The sequence below is a fragment of the Marmota monax genome, unplaced genomic scaffold (assembly GCF_021218885.2).
Source record: "Marmota monax isolate L192 unplaced genomic scaffold, Marmota_monax_Labrador192_F-V1.1 WCK01_AAM20220418_F8-fsc00236, whole genome shotgun sequence".
NCBI classification, from domain to species: domain Eukaryota; kingdom Metazoa; phylum Chordata; class Mammalia; order Rodentia; family Sciuridae; genus Marmota; species Marmota monax.
The window spans coordinates 376,127-393,979 of record NW_026693806.1 but is presented as its reverse complement, the minus strand read 5'-3'; the positions used below and the strand labels follow the sequence as shown (position 1 = coordinate 393,979).

Below are 17,853 nucleotides of genomic sequence, written 5' to 3'. Positions count from 1 at the left end.
ATACATTATCTCAAGGACTTAGTATAAATAAAAAAAAAAACATAAAATAACTTGTTAATAATTTTTGTAATAATCCCAGGCATGGTGACATATGCCTGTAATCCCAGCTACATGTGTGACTGAAGCAAGAGGATTGCAAGTTCAAGGCCAGCCTCAGCAATTTAGAGAGACACTGTCTTAAGATAGAACATAAGAAAGGCTATAGCTCAGCGGTAAAGTAGCCCTGGGTTGAATCCCTAATACTAAAAAATAATGATAATAGTAATAATTTTATATTATTTACACGTGTTTAAATAGAGTGTTACAAATTTTATTTAATAATGTTATTAAATTAATTTAACTTCTTTTACTTATTTTTAATGCTGCTACTAGAAGTTTTTAAATTACATGTGTGGCTCGTGTTATTTTCTATTGGTCATGCTAATCTAAGGGAAAACAGAAAATTAGAAATTTAAATTTGTAGAATGTTAACTCTTGATTGTGTCTCCTATCTCAAATCTCAATTCGAAGATCGGAACTGGGAAAAATTAAAAGCAATAGTATTTTTTTTTCAAAAGTAAAATCAATTTTATTAAAGATCTTTCCAAATGTCCAAAGCAAACAATTAATGAATTCCAAGGGGGGGGGGGACCTACATACAATGAAATTTTAAGTATACTAGGATGACAAAAAGTACTTAAAACATGTCCACCCATAATAGTGGACATGAAAGACTTTCTTTTTTTGACCTTTCTTGGGTATCTTCTTCTGTTTTGGGTTTTGTTTTTTTTTTTGGTGGTGGGGGGGGGGGCGGGTGGGTGGTACTGGGGATCAAATCCAGGCTCACTTGACCACTGCACCACATCCTCAGCCCTTTTCTGTGTTTTCTTTAAAATACTGAGTTGCTGGCACCTGGCTTTTGCTGGGGCTGGCTATAAACTCGCCATCCTCCGGCCTCAGACTCCTGAGTCCCTAGAATTACAGGTATGCACCACCTCGCCAGGCCGGTTATACCTATTAATATTTACCATATTAAAATTATATTTGAAAAATTTAAATATTTATTTATTTAGTCATTTATGGTAAGAATACACCCATTATATGCTAACATAAATAATATTTTATAGGTAATGTTTATATTTTTAAATAATGACTTAAAAAAAAAATCCAGTGAGAAGAGTGGCATTGTTTTAAATTCTGAGAAATCTTTGGCTAATAGAGGACAACTAGAATCTCATGTCTCCTTTGCATTTGATCTGTTGTACTATCACATGACACACAGCCTCTGGAAAGCTACACTGTACATTCAAAAGAAAATTAATGTGAAAAACGAAAATTACAACCTAGCATCATCATGAAAACTGTTACCTCGCAATGGACCCTTTGAAAGGCATTGGGGAGAAAACTTCCTATAAGGTTTGTTTCCAGATTCTTCTATACATTGAAAGAGTAAAATAAACAAAGGACTTTTTTTTTTTTTTTTGGTACTAGGGATAGAATCCCCAGCCCTTTTTTAAGATCTGTTTTGAGACAAGGTCTCCCACATTGCATAGGGCCTTTCTAAATTGCTGAGGCTGGTTTGAATGGGGGACAGATTTTTTTCTTGGGTGGAGGCAAGTACCGGGGATTGAACTCAGGAGCACTGTACCACTGAGCCACACCCCCAGCCTTATTTTGTATTTTATTTAGAGACAGGGTCTCACTGAGTTGCTTAGCGCCTGGCTTTTTGCTGAGGCTGGCTTTGAACTGCTTCAGCCTCCCAAGCAGCTATAAGTACAAGCGTTAGCCACCACGCCTGGTCAGATTTTTTCTTTTTAAAATTTTTTCCTCTTTCCTGCTAAGAATAACTTGGAGTTTTTCCGTAACCCAAGATGGCAGCCGCCTTTCATACTTTTGGTCCGTAAAATGAAGTCACGCAGTGACTTAACACCTTTCCCCCAAGAAGCTGCCACTACATTTCCCAGAATACTTTGCTAACGGCGACGCCATTGGTCGGCGCCAACGGAAGTGCACCTGACTGAGCGGAAGTAGAAGGTCTCGGAGACTGGCTAGGTAGAGTGCGGAGGATCTGTGAGGCTGTGAGTAGCCGGTGGGTCTGGCGGCGTGACGGTGAGAAACGGGGCTAGGGGATAATCTGGTGGGCAGGGCAGGGTGGCACTTTCATAACCCTGAAATCTGCGTTCTTCTGCTTGACCTGGGAGCGGGGAGAAACAGGACTTGGCTCTGGAGGCGAAATCTGCCTATTACTTATCTTGGTGTTTTAATTAAGTTTTCGTGGAACGAGCTGGGGTGGATTCGGACTCTTTGTCGTGACACAAGGGTCATTGGCGTGATTTTGCTGCGACCAGAGGGCGGGACTCCTGACGGTCTGACTCAGCTTCTAGAGCAGTGGTTCTTCAGTGGCTGCACCTAGTATACTTTTAACATTTTTTAAACTCAGACACCCCGGCGCGACTCCATACCAAGAAATCAGAATCTAAGCAGGGTCTGGAGAAAAGACTTCTAAATCATTCCGAGTGTCATTACGCAGTGAGGGTTGAGAACTACCCCTCTAAGAGCCTGATTTTGATGCCTACGAGGATCCTCTTAAGGACCCGCTGCTCCTAGTCTCGCTTCCTAGTATTAGCTAGGTGTGCTTATCACGTGCATTTTGGTTACTGATAGTGGTTTGGGCACGGATTCCATTTTAGCTCCACCAGACGCTTATTCTTGGGATTCTGGTAGTGTTGCTGGCAAAGACAGACCGTGGTTTCTTATTCGTGTCTTTCTCATTCGCTGAATAAAAATGAAGGCCTTACACTTGGGATGCTGAGGCAGAAGATCGTTAAGTTCTAGGCTAGCCTCAGCAACTTAATGAAACCCTGTCTCAATAAAAAGGGATGGGAATGTAGTTCACTGGTAGCAAGCCAGGTCCTGGGCCTTCGTTTTTCTTGCCAATGTTATAGCTACTTCTTTTTTTTTTTTTAAACTATGCCTGCAAAATGCCAGCGGGGAACGTGGGAGAGTCACCTTAATATCCATCTCTTGTTAGGAGCTGAGCATGTCCTCATTAGCAGTGAGGCCTTAGGGTTGGATCCCCAACTTGCAGGGGTGTTGCCAGGGTGGGAGTGGGGAGTTTGGTCTCTTGGTGCTTATAAGTAGTTCTGATACCAAATTTGACAAGGAAAAGTAATTCAGTTAAAATAATATTTGGCATTATTTAAGTTCATGTTGACTTTTTTGTAGGGGGGAGAGTTACCACTGAGCTCTAGCCCCAGTTCTTTCTATTTTTTTTTTTTTTTTTTATTTTGAGATAAGGTCTTGCTAAGTTGCAGAGGGTCTCACTAAATTGCTGAGGCTGGTCTTGAACTTTCCATCCACCTGCCTCAGCCTCCCAAATTGGTGGGATTACAGATAGGCCACCATAATCTACTTTTGAATAATGTGAAAGGAACAATGAAAGGAAGTTTGGATGTGTTTTGGGGTTTGTTGCAAAGGTTTGTTTAAGTGTGAAAGGCAGAATTATTATATTTTAGAATATAAACATCATTACATAACAGAAGCATTTTCTTTCCCAGAGTTTCAGCCTCCCTCCCTCTCTGAATTCAGCATGGAGGAGAAGTCAGAGAACTGTAAGGTTCCAGAGGATCTGTTCAATGGTTTGAAGGTTACAGATCCCCAAGAAGCAGAGAGTGCAAGCCCTGCAGTTCCTGATCCCAAAGATGAGCATTCCCAGAGCAAGCTGCCGAAGGATGACAAGGCCCATCCCCAGGATGACCAGGGAGAAGAGGAGTATTTTCATGACTGCAGTGCCTCATTCGAGGAGGAGGAACCAGGAATGGATAAGGCTGAGAGCAAAGCTGATGATGGTGTGAATTCCTCTGAACTAGATGAAGAATACCTAATAGAACTGGAAAAAAACATGCCAGATGAAGAGAAACAGGTAAATATCTGTTGACTTTACATACTTGGCTCAAACTGCTTTTTAAAAATGAGTAAATGTAGCCGGGCATGATAGTAACAACCTTTCATCCTAGCAACTTGGGAGTCTGAAGCAAGAGGATAGTAAGTCCAAGGCCAGCCTCAGCAACATAGCAAAACTCTGTCTCAAAATAAATTAAAGATCTGAGGATATAGCTCAGCAGTAGAGTATCCCTGGATTCAATCCCAGTACCAGAATAAAAAGAGTAAATGAGGTTGTTACTGTAAAATAGACCACTCCATGTGTGTAAAGGATGTCTTGCCCTTTTGTGTCCTTATTACTTCAGTAGTAATAGATATGAAATAAATCAGTAGCATAGTAAAGATGCATCGTATGTGTTTACTTAGCAAAGAAAATTCCTTTTTTTTCCCCCTGCAAACTTGCAGTTCCTTATTTCTTACTTCAGGATTCTGTTTTCTAGTATTATTTTCTACCATGTATGCACATATTTTAGCTTTTTTATGCTCTTTTCTAAGGTTGGCTGCTGACATTTCTATAGTGAATATTTTTTGTTTATGATATCCTTCTGTTGATCATTCTCCTCCTCTCTAGGAAAATACGACTGCCTGAAAATCTTGGTTGTATTTTGATACTAGAGGACAGTGACTAGATCTCAGGGAACAGCATTGTTATGATAGTAGCTATCATTTGTTGAACACCTTCAGTGTGCCAGCCATTGTACTGAAAATGTTTCTCAGGGTTTTTTGTTTGTTTGTTTGTTTGTTTTTGGTACTGGGGATTGAGCCCAGTGCTGCTTTACCACTGAGCTCTATCCCTACTCCTTTTTATTTTTTTATTTTGAGGCAGTGTCTCGCTAAGTTCCTGAGGCTGACCTCAAACTTGTGATCCTCCTACCTCAGCTTTCTCAGTCCCTTGGATTACAGGTTTGCATTCCCATGCCTGGCCACTTGTGTTTTAATTTAATCTGTACCACATACCTTTGAAATATTACTATTCCCCAACAGGAAACAAAATTTACAGTGGTAAAATAACTTCCCCAGGATCATACACTTAATAAGTGGCAGAACTGATTCTCAAACCCAAATCTGTTTGATTCAAATTCCAAAGTATATTATAAATTTAATAACAAAAATAATGATCTTCCTTTAAAGTAGATACATTAGCTAAATGTACATGGTTCTGCTTCTTTCCTTCCCTGGGCCATATTCTTTACTGAGTAAACTTGATCTTTTGGGAACAAAAGTCTTGGTGTCCTCCACATATCCTCCTCTCTGATCTCACAGGCAAACTTGTCTGAAAAGTTACCATAATATCTGAGCATGTCTACAAAGAACTTGAATGAGATTATAGTTTATGCTGCTCCAGAGCTTGCTCACTGAACAGGTTCGAGTAAAATGATAGGTTGGAAATGGGTAGAGATAATAAATGTGCATTGTAACATAGGTGGTGGGTAGGCAGCGCCGGATGGGGAGAAGCATTCTTCTCTGTTTCTTTCCTTAGACACTTTCCATTATCAAATCAGTTGGTTTTAACGTGAAAGTGTTAGCTTTTGAGCAAATGTGTACAACCAAAAGAGGAGGCTTATCAGGCAAAAATGAACCAAGTTCAACAACTACCTCAACAAATATGTCTCAGAAAATAAAATTAAGCCCAGCATTAGAGAAATGCTTTCCCAGAAAGTAGATTTTCCAGAAAGCATTGATATAGGCTTTGTAGAAGCATTGATTAAATTTTTTTTTCTTCTGAAGTTAGCAATGCTATTTTGACACTTTAATATATGTTGCCCTGGCATGATAGTGAATTTTCTAGTGCCATCTAGATTTGACAGTTGAGTGATTTGGCTCCCATCATCTCATACTCTTAAGGTTCTACAATTTTATTTATTTGTTTGTTTGTTTGTTTACTGGTACTAGAGATTTAACACAGGGGCTCTTTACTACTGCACTACCATCTCCAGCCCTTTTTGTTTTTTGTTTTGAGACAGTGTTTTGCTAAGTTGCTGAGGCTAGCTTTTAACTTGTGATCCTCCTGTCTTAGCCTTCTTATTTGGGATTGCAGGTGTAAGCCACCCCACCCAGCTTTTTTTTTTTTTTAATGAATTCTTCCAAATGGAAAGTTTTACTCGTTTTGTAGTGTTTTTTTTTTTTTAAGTTGTTGATAGACCTTTATTTTATTTATGTATATGTGGTGCTGAGAATTGAATCCAGTGCCTCACACTTGCCAGGCAAGTGCACTACTGTTGAGCCATAGCCACAGACCCCCAAACCGAGCTTTATACATATTTTTAAGATAATTGTTTATAAATTATTTATAAACTTAATATTTTAAATAGTATACAGCTTTTCACTTTGTTTCCTCTTTTTTGTTGCTTTTTCCCCCCACTTTTTAAAATTGGTACCTTGTATTTGTACATAATGATGGGATCTGTTGTCACATATTCATACATGCCCACAATATATAGCAGTATAATTTGGCCAGTATCATTCTCCAGTATTTTCCCTTTCCTTTCCCTCCTCCCTCCCCCCAGTTCCTTTACTTGATGGATCACCTTTCAATTTTCATGAGTCCCCTCCCCATCTCTCTTTTTCCTTTTTCCTCTCTAGCTTCCATATGCGAGAAAATGTGACCCTTGACCTTCTAAATTTGTATATTTTGCTTAACCTAATGCTCTCAAGTTCCATCCATTTTCTGCAAATGACATTTTCCTGCAAAATTTCATTTTCTTTATGACTGACTACAACTCCATTGTGTATTTATAACACATTTTCTTTATCCATTCATCCGTTGATGGACACCTAGGCTGGTTCCATAGTTTGGCTATTGTGCTGCTATAAACATGAATATGTTTGTATCATTATAGTATTGTGACTTTAATAATTCTTTAGGATGAATACCAAGGAGTGGTATAGCTGGGTCATATGGTGGTTTCATTCCTAGGCTTTTGAAGAACCTCCATGCTGATTTCCATAGTAGTTGTAACTGTTTTTCTTCTCATTAAAAATTAGCATTTAATTTAAATGGAGTGGGAAAGTATATTAGTTCTGATATGTAAAATTTAATGAATTTTGACAAATGTGTACACTTCTGTAGTTCATAGCTCTGTCAAGATGTAGAATAGTTCCATCGTATCTGAAGCTCCCTATGTATACTTTTTAGTCAATCCTCTCCTACCAACTCAGGAACCATTGTTCTGATTCTTATCCCGTAAGTGATTTTTTTTCCTATTCTATACTTTCATTTGGGTGTGTGAAATATGTATGTATGTATTCATTTTTTTAATTTGAACATTTTGTGTTTTACATTTTTTATATAAACTTAAATGCTTTTATAACCTATTTGTAAGAAGATCTTAGCAATAACATACTGCAATGAGAGTCCTGTTATTTTTAGAAATTTAATCCATTAACTCTAAGGAAACAACCTATGAGACAGAAGTCTGCCTTTAACTAATTGTGGTATATTCCGTGTGCTATTTTTATACTAGTTTGTTAAATATCTCTGTGAAATGTCATCATCAATCAGCAAAACAGATGAAGAAATATCTTCATTTCATATACGGTTTGGTTTTTACATTTATTTACTCCCATTGTAATAGGAGTATATTACACTTGATTTTACAGAGCTCATGTAGTTCAACAGCAACAGCAAATGAAACACAAATGGCCAAAAAAATGTGGACTTTCAGCCTCACTAATAATTTAAGAATGCAAATTAAAACACTGTGTCTCATCTCTCATATCAAACATTGATCTGATGTTGAGAAGATGACACAAATTCATGTACTAATATTGGGAATTTAAGTTGCAACATAAATTCTATGAGATACAGATATCAAATTTTTAATATAAACATAGGCACAGTGGTTCTGAGGCAAGAGGATCATAAGTTTAATGCCAGCCAAGGCAACCTAGTGAGACCCTCTGTCAAAATTAAAAAGGGCTGGGGATGTAGCTCAGTGGTTAAAAGCAATCAAGTTCAATTCCTAGTACCGAAAAAGTACATATATTTATTAATATGAACACTTCTTTAGACCAGGGCTGTTAATAGAACGTTATGAAATGATAGCAGTGTTTTATAACTGTACTCTCCAATATGGTAGCCACTGGCTACATCTGGCTGCTTATCACTTACAGTGTCACTGATTCAGATGAGACATTAAATTTAACTTTATTTTACATTTATTTACATAGTCATGTGGCTCGTATATACCATTTTGGACAGCACACCTTTAAACCCCTGATTCTCTTCTAGACATTTATTTTAAGGAAATCATTAGAAATGTGTAGAAATGTATGTACAGATATAAAGATGTATTGCAGCATCATATATAACTTGGAAAGCTAGAAAATGTTGAATAGAGGGTATTTGTAGTTGTATTTGGTCTTTGTCTCTGGTTCCCATCACTGACCCCTAAAACCCTTGGAATTTCCTAATGGTTGTTTATGATGAGTGCCTTTTGATAACACATGATTTTATGCTAATTAGGTAATTTAGGATGAATATCTAGACGATTGGCTCAAGATGGGGTTAGTCACCCAAAAGACAGAGGGATTAGAGGAATGGACCTTTTTAGCCCCACCAACCAAACTTCAGAAAAGGAGAAGAGGCTGGAGATTAAGCTCTATAAAAATTTTTGAATGAGATTTGATAAGCGTCCAGGTTGCTGACCCCATAGGTACTACGAAGGTGGTGCTTACAGAGGACATAGACGTTGAGCCCCTCTCCTCCCAGACTTTACCACATGCATTTCAGACATACCATGTGCACCTGACTGTTCATATGTATCCTTTATAATATTTTTTTATAAAAAACTGGTAAATGGAAGTAAAGTGTTTCTGAGTTTTGTGAACCATCTTAGTAAATAATCAAACACTAGGTGGTGGGTAGTATGAACTGGTCATTAGAAGCACAGGATACAACTTAAAACTTCTGTTTGGTGTCTGAACTAAGACAGTCTAGTAAACCAAGTTTTTAGCCTGTGGACTCTGAATTAAATTATAGAAATTATAGGACACCCCCTTGTGGTCTGCTAGAAAACTGCTTGGTGTGGAAGAATCCTCACATTTGGCGTCAGAAGTATCATGAGAATATATAGTAGGAGAGAAACTGTTTTTCCCAGAGTATCATTTAAAAAATTTTTTTCATGTTTATAGAATTCGGTTGTTAAAAAAGATAAGGAATAGGAGATGTAGCTCACAGTAGTGCATTTGCCTATTGTGCCTGAGGCACTGGGTTTGATCTTTGCACTGGAAAAAAAGGTGGTGGAGGGAGAAAACTAAATAATAGGTATTGACACGGAAGGATACTTGTAATGCTAAATGCATTGAGCAGGTCATACAACAGTGCTGATACATCCTAAGTTAAAAACCTATATGAAAATATGTTTATATATGAAAGTATTAAAGGATATACACTAAAGTATAAGGAGGAAGTAGCTTTGAGAGATTTGATGATTAGCAAATTTTCACTTGTATTTAACGTATTTTTGTAATATTTGCTTTTTTACAGTAAGTACAAATTACACATATAATCATTAACAACAAAAATGCTATTTTATTTTGAGAATATAAAGAAATAATAATTGATTCTTTACAACCAAAGTGTATGTTCTACCAAAACCATGTGAAATAACCTCTTTGGTCCTTTAGGAAATAAATGCTGCCCTGTATGGAATACACACACACACACACACACACACACACACTCTCTCTCTCTCTCTCTCTCTCTCTCTCTGCAGGTTGTATATCCTTGATCTGAAAATCCACACTCTGAAGCTTTCTTTTTTTTCTTTTTTTTGGTGGGGGGGCTAACCTAAGGAGGCTCTACCACTGAGTTACATCCCTAGCCCTTTTTATTTATTTTAGGTTATTTAATTAATTTAGGTATTTATTTGCAGTACTGAGGATTGAACCTGGAGTATTTTACCATGAGCTATATCCTAAGCTCATTTTTTAAATTTTTTATTTTTGAGGCAGAGACCGGCCTCAAACTTGGCAATCCTCATGCCTCAGCCTTAAGACCTCAAACGATAGGATTATAGGCATACACCCTGAGGGTCAGACTTAAATCTGAAACTGAGTGTCATGTCAATGCTCAAAAAATTCTGCATTTTCAGATTAGGAATGTTCAACCAGTAAAGTCTATGCAAATATTCCAAAATCTGAGAAAGTGATTAAAACATTTTTGATAAGTGATACTCGTCATACAAAGTTTCTCTTTGGGCATAGTCAAGTATCAGTAAACATGGTCTGTTAATCAAGCTAACTTGTCCTGTGGTTAAGAAGATAATTTCTGCTTCAGTGGAGTGTGACTTCTTAGCAGAATTTATAAATCAAAGAGTAATGGAAGAGGAAGGCAGTTAAGATTTGGTTTAAAAAAAAAAAAAAAGAAACAGGCAAAATTTTTTATTGAGAGAGAACAGTACACACAGTACTGCAGCAAATATTAAATGTTTGTGAAAACCTAAATGTAGGCATGACTGCCCACCGAAATGGGATTTTAGCTAACATTTTTAAATGTACTAGATAAGCAAAGTAGTGATAGTGAAAGGATTGGCTGAGGTGAAGAACAGATTAGGCAGCAGATGAAAACTATTGCTATAATAATTATAATATGACATAAAGATGCTGTCTTAGTCTGTTTGGACTGCCATAACAAAGTCTTCAGACCAACTACTTTATAAACCATAGAAATTTACTGCAAACAGTTGGCAGCTGGGAGGTCCAAGTTCAAGACACAGATTCTGTGTCTGGTGAGATCTGTTTCTCATAGATGGTGCCTTCTTTGTTTTCCCATGACAAAAGGGACAAGGCAGCTCTTTTAAGGGCACCAATCCCACTCATGAAGGTAGAACTATCACTTATCCATACTTCTCAATGGCCCCATCTTTGAATATCACTGCAGTGGGGATTAGGTTTCAACATGACTTTTGGAGGGATGCAGTCAGACCATAACAGATACTTACAGTATTAAGAAAGGCCTGTAGCATACTACAGTGTTGTGGTATTGATCAAAGAAATCACCTTTTATGGGGTATTTGTCATAATATAGTTTCTTAGGCTTCTTGTATAAATTTCCTGGGTAATTCACATGAAGTTTGAGGACCACTGTCATTGGAGCCTTCATTAAATGGCTATTGAATGAATACTATCATTTTCTTCCCTGTGAGGACTGATAATTGGCCTTATAAGGTAGAGATTTTTATTTCACTCATTTATTCAAGAAAGACGTGCATTTCTTCCACATGCCAGGCATTGTTTTAGGTCCTAGGGATGCAGTAGTTTCAGTTCTTTCTTAGGTTTATTCCAGCTGGGAATTACCAAAGCCGGGAGTGAGGTTAAGATGAAGTGATACAGGGGTGGGAATTGAAAGGATGGTACTGTGGTCTGAATGTTTCTGCCCTTCCAAAATTCTGTTGACCCTTGATCCTAATATTGAGTTTGGCGGCCTCGGCTAGATGTGGTGGACATGTCTGTAATCCCAGCTACTTGGGAGACTCAAGCAGGAGGACCACAAGTTCTAGGCCAGCCTGAGTGATTAGCAAGACCCTGCCTCAAAATAAAAATGATAAAAAGGGCTGAAGATGTAACTCAGTGGTATAACACCCCTGGGTTGAATCCCTAGTACCTCAAAAAAGGAAAAGAAAAAAAGAGATGGGCCTGTTAGATCATGATTAGGTCATGAGGGCTGCATACATAAATGGGATTAGTATCCTTATAGAAGGGCTTTAAGGAGCTCATTTGACCTTTCCTGTCTCCTTTTGCCATGTGAGGGTATTGTGGTTCATCCCTTTATCCATGTGAGAACTTGTCAAGAAGGCATCTTCTTGTGCCTGGATCTTGGAATTCACAGCCTTTAAAAATGTGAAAAATAAACTTCTATTATTTATCAATTACCTAGTCTGTGTTATTTTGTTGTAGCAGCTTGAATGGAATAAGACTGCTTTACATTGGCTGGTCAGGTTATCCTCTGGGAAGGTGGCATTTCAGCAGAGACTTGGGGGGGGGGCGTGGCAGGGAGTCAAGTGTGTGATAATCTGAGGGATCTTCTAGACAAATGTAGCAGTTAGTATAAAGGCTGTAAAGTAGCAACCAGCTAGGTATGCTCTTGGCATGTTCAAGGAAAGAAAGGACCAATGGCTAGATTATAGTGATTTAAGGAAGAGAGTGGGGTAATGAAGTGAGCAAGGGTCTGACTGTGGAGCACTTCATGCTTATGTCATGGTAAGAAATATGAAGTTTATTTCAAGGGCAGTAGGAAACGTGGGTGATTTTAAAGCCAGAGAAAAGGCAGCTGCTCAAGTAGCTGGGACTACAGGCCCCCACCAGCGTGCCCAACTTAAGAACATTGTGGTTCTGCTTCAGAGAATGGAGGGATTGAAGAAGGTTATGAGTGAGCATTTGGAACCAATTAGGCCTAATGCAGTACCCCAGGCCAAGATGATAGTAGCTTGAACTGTGGATCTGAAAAGAAGTTAATAATTTCAGCATGTATTTTGGATGTAGAGTTGACGTATTATGGGATTCAGTTGAATGAAGTGAAAAATATGGATGATTCCTTGGCTTCGGTAACTGTAGGGTTACAGTGGTAAAGGATTATTCTTTGTCTTTAACTCAGAACCATTACATTTCAATCTTTTCTCCCATTCCACTCATTTTTCTTAGATTCCACATTACTTAATCCTTTTTTTTTTTTTTTTAAGACAGGGTCTTGCAAGGCTGGGCTTCAAACTGAAGATCCTCCCAACATCAGCCTCTGAAGCAACGGGGATTATAGGCACGCACAGCTTTACTTAATCATTTGATACCCATGTTTTTATCACCTTATTATATCATTTTCATAATCTTACCAATATTGTTGGAACTGTGGGACATGTCTTCAGTTAAATACTCTTGCTTCCAGAATATTTTCCATTAACTTTTTCCACAGTGGCCTGCATATTCCTGGTAATAACTTCATGAGCAAGCCCTTTATGATTTTGATGTTTCTCTTCTCTTTCATTTCCAATGGGCTTCCTTTTGAACTAAAGTTTTCATTTTAATCCATTTCTTAAAATAACCACTATTGGGTTTGATAAGTGCCCTCAGCAAGTGATTGAATCAAATCCTAAAATTTAGCCAGGTGTGGTAGTACACGTCTATAATCCCAGCCCCTCGGGAAACTGAGGGAGGAGGATCAACAGTTTGAAGCCCTGTCTCAAAATATAGAATTAAAAAGGGCTGGGGATGTGGTTCAGTGGTAGAAAACCTCTGGGTTCAATATCTAGTACCACTCCCAAACAACATCAACCACAAAGATCTAGAACTTAAGAACTATAAGAAACTTTAGATTTTGGACCTGAATTTAAAACACAAGAGGTGCTTGTTCTAAACTATTTGGAAGTTAATAGGATATATTTACATCATTTGCTGGTAGAAAGGTTAAAGTGAAGCTTACCTGTAATGTCAGCAACTCAGGAGCAGGAGGATTGCAAGCAACTTAGTGAGACCCTAACCCACAGTGAAGAATAAAAAGGGTTGGGGATATAGCTCATGGTGGAGCACCCCTAGGTTCAATCCCTAAACTGTGCAAAAATAAATAAATGTTGAGTGGCAGTCAGTATTTGCTTTGTTTACTAAGAAAGATTATATCCCATCTGATTCAAATGTATGATATGTCAAAACCATTGTACTGTCATGTGTAACTAATTAAAACAAAAAAAAATGGAGAGAAAAAAAGATTACTTTGTGTAGGTCAGTGGTTCTCAAAGTTTATGGTGCTGAAGAATCACAGGAAACTTATAACTCTGCAAAGCCCTGAGAAGTATTTGACACTGCAGACCTCTGAGGTAGCAGCCAGACATATGCTTTGTTAGCAAGTATCCCAGGTAATTTTGATATTGGGAGGACTATGTCCAAGTTCTTCAGAAAGCAGAGAGCCACATAGAGCCAGATGAGTGAGCTACTTAACCAGCACATTGACTGCACTCAACATCAGAAGAATGACTTTCCAAATTGGTTTTCCTTTTACCCTCTCGTGGTCTAAAAATGATTTGTTGGGCAGAATTTAAGGAGTACTGAAGTAGGTAATTTATTTCTATTAAACTGAGTTTTGGAAAATACAATATTGTGTGTGAAGAAACAGAAATATTTCCAAGATTAATTCCTCATAGAGCAGTCATTTATTTTTTGTTTTGTTTTGCTTTCCCAGAAGGATAAGACTTAATAAGTGTAAGGTTCTATCCATAGCTTAGAGTCAAAGATCCTCCTTGTGACTCCCTAGAGGACCTGTAAAATTGACTTGCGGAAAGACAAATGGATCTCTATTTGTAAAGCACATAATGTCCACTTTCGAAGAAAACAAAAATGGTAGCTCTTGCTTTTTTATGGTAAAGAATTCCCTTCAGAATAATTTGTAGCACCAGTGCCCCTAAGCCCTTTCAGTGCTTGCATTCCACATGGTGGCTTTGTCATTTCACCTGGATGGGCCTAGCAGAAAGTTCTGTTGCATTTGCTTCCACTTTCCAGCACTTGAGCAAGTATGTAACTTTTTTTACTCTTCCTTTTACCCAGATGTGATTGATCTCTGGGTAGATGCTTGTTTTATTTTGTAGCAATTACTTTAGAAAGCTGCAGGGGGAAGCAGAGAGCTACCAATAAATGTATAGTACAGAAATGAACTTGGTGGTATGAGGCAGGCCTACCACCTCATACATGGTGATATGAGGCCCTCCATTTGTCTGTTAAACATGTGCTCACTATGGGATTACTTAATTCAGAAATTATTTTAAATGCATTTAATGCAACTTTTTATGTAATAATGATAAATGGCTTATATGTTTGTAAGCTCCAGGTCTCCCTAATACAAGTTAATCTTGTGAATGCTGACCTAAATTAAATCGCGTGGAGCCAATACTGCATTATGGAGAGTCCCTGTTGGGGAGTGGTTGTTCCTTGAGAAGCAGATAGGAAAGTACTCTCTCAGATTTTTGCCAGGTTACACCAAGATTTAAAATCAGTTGAAGTTGAAGTTCTCTACCTTGAGTTTCTCTCTCTCTCTCTCTCTCTCTATCTATCTCTGTGTGTGTGTGTATTTCCTATTAACTAAACTTCATGTTGCTTCTAATGTTTTAATGAATTAATCCATATAGAGCTTTTAACACAATGTGTGACATATAGCAAGTACTCTGTACATGCTGGCTGTTATATAAGGTAATGATGTGCAAATCTAACATTGCTTGGCAGGGTAGTGCACGTCTGCAGTCCACACGCACATCAGTATAATATAGTTAGATTCATTTGTTACTGTTTATGTTCTATTTTAGTACCCTTACTGATTTAATTATTAATTTTTGAGTATATGAAACAACTGTGATTCTTCTAATCAGAATTTACAAAAAAATATCCTCAAAGAAGCTTCTGTCCTTCATCACTGCTGGCTTATGCCTATTCCCCACCCTTTTTCATTCACTTCCTTTAGGTAGCAGTCTTGTTAATTTTTGATCTATCATTCCTTTAATTCTTCTATGAAAATGGGCAAATACATGTATATTTTCTTATATTTCCTTTCATATTTAAAGGTTAGCATATTTTAGATATTGTGTTTCACATTTTTTTACTTAGGAATATATTCTAGAAATGATCATATCAGTTCATAGAAATATGCATTCTTTTTTCCAGCTGAATAATATTTCATTCTATGGCCATAGCATCAGGAATTCCACCACTCCTGTGCATGAGAATTTAGATTATTTCTAGTATTTTACAATTATAAAGATTGCTGCAGCAAATAGCCTTGCATATATAGGTTCATATTGTTGGCAATATATCATCAGGGCAGATTCCTAAAGAAATGAGATTGCGGGGTCAAAAGATAAGTGCATGTGTGATTTTTTTTTTTTTTTTTTTTTTTTTAGGAAGTGTCACATCCCCATCCAGAAGGGTTGTGCCAGTTTATATCCCTACTAGTAGTGTGTGAGGCAACCTGCTTCCCCGCAGCTTCACAGCCTCTCCAATGGTATGTGTAGTCATACCTTTTTTTTTTAATTTTTAGTTGTAGATGGACACATTACGTATATTTTATTTATTTTTATGTGGTGCTGAGGATCGAACCCAGTACCTTACACTTGCTAGGCGACTGCTCTACCACTGAGCTACAGCCCCAGTCCTTGTCACACCTTTAATTTTTGTCATTCTGATAAAGAAATTATATTAGTATTAATTTGTGTTTTTTAATTATAGTGAGGTAAAGCATTTTTTTATAAGTGTACGGTTCAATGGTGTTAAGTACATTCTCATCATCATATAACCATCACCACTCTCCAGCTCCAGAACTGTTTCATTTTTCTGAAGCAAAATCCCATGTCAATTAAACAATAACTCCCAGTTGCACCCTTTCTGTACACCCTTCCTGTAACCACTTTCCTATGTTATTTCTATGACTTTGACTGCTCTAAGTCCCTCATTTAAGTGGAATCATCCACTGACCTTTTGTGTCTGTCCTGTTGCACTAAGTGTGATGTTTTCAAGATTTGTTTGTGTTATAGCAGTATAAGTTTCATTACTTTTTAAGGTTGAATAATATTCCATTTTGTTTATCCATGGACACTGAGTTGCTTCTGCCTTTTGTCCATTGTGATTAATACTGCCATAAGTACTGATATACAAATACTTGTTTAGTGTCATTTGTCTTGGGCTTTAATTATAGTCAATGTATTGCCTCGTTTTGCTTTGTTAGTCAAATACATTGTTTTAGTTTTTCTGTAGTCAGATTTATTAATCTTTTCTTGTGTTGCCTTTGAATTTTGTTAGAAAGCCATCCTCATGCTGAAGTTAAAGAGGAATCATCCATTTCTTCTTTTATGGTTTCACTCTTTACATTTATATCTCCAATCCATTTGGAGTTTATTCTTATATGTGCTATGGCCCGTTGGTCTCATTTTATCTTTTTCCAAATGGCTACCATTGTTTTAGAACCATTTTTAAAAGTCTATCTTTGCCTCAGTGATGTAGGTAAATTTTAATAGCAGCTAAGATGAAATTTGTATCCTTTTCCAAATGTTTACCTTCTAATGTTTGTTAGACTTTTATTTAGAATTTAGTTTAAAATGACATCAATTATCAAAACAAAGAACTTCATATAGATTATGATACCATTCAGAGATTTGAGTGGTGATGGACTTTTTAAATAACCGAAGAATTTGCTTAGTTTAAACAGTGTAGAAACATACTGTTAAGATGTTTTTTAAACAAATAAAAAATTTAAAATTTTTTTTAAAAAATGTTTTTTGCAGTTGGGTGGTGGCACACATCTGTAATCTCAACATCTTGGGAGGCTGACAGGAAGATCGCAGACTCGAGGCCAGCCTCAGCAATCTAGCAAGGCCTTCAGTAACTCAGTGAGATTCTGTCTCGAAATAAAAAATAAAAAGGGGTAGGGATGTGGCTCAGTAGGAATGTACCTCTGGATTTAACCCTGAATACCAAAAGGAAAAAAAAAAATGTTATTTGCAACAGGCTGGGTGGCTTATACACCTGTAATCCCAGCTATTTGGGGGCCTGAGGCAGGAGAGTTGTAAGTTTGAGGCAATTTGGGCAACTTAGCCAGACCCTGTCTCAAAATCAAAAGGACTGAGGATGTAGCTCAGTGATAGAACCCAGCCCCAACTCTGGTTCTTTCTCCAGTGAGGGTGGGAAGGAGGAAAGTATGGCTTCCTACATTACATAAAATCCTCTTACCCTTTGGCTGACCCAAGAAAATCATTCCCTGGAATATAGCATTAAATAAATACTGAACATCCCTAAATTTGTGAGGCAAAGAATAGATTTTAAACACTTTCAAAATGAATTGGTCCATCTGCAAAGTGTAAAAAGGGAATCCATTTTACTAATTTAATAGAAGAGAGAAGTAACTTAATTCTTCATAGAAAGATTAGAAGTGACTTTTTCTTTAGGACCATGAAACATGTAAGTTCC

At 37.4% G+C, this 17,853-nt stretch overlaps 1 protein-coding gene across 3 annotated transcripts in view; it reads left to right on the top strand.

Annotated features, from left to right (window-relative positions):
* The first annotated feature begins 1,972 nt into the window (after positions 1-1,972).
* Ttc1 (tetratricopeptide repeat domain 1) overlaps positions 1,973-17,853 on the top strand; it is a 49,747-nt gene continuing 33,866 nt past the window's right edge. The window contains exons 1-2 of one of the 3 annotated variants that reach the window (XM_046462195.1): positions 1,973-2,068; positions 3,537-3,901. In XM_046462195.1, the coding sequence (XP_046318151.1) occupies positions 3,569-3,901 (333 nt within the window). In that variant the 5' untranslated portion in view covers positions 1,973-2,068; positions 3,537-3,568. Of the gene's footprint in view, positions 2,089-3,536; positions 3,902-17,853 lie in introns of all 3 variants that reach the window. The other 2 variants (XM_046462194.2, XM_046462196.2) reach the window with 2 other exon arrangements.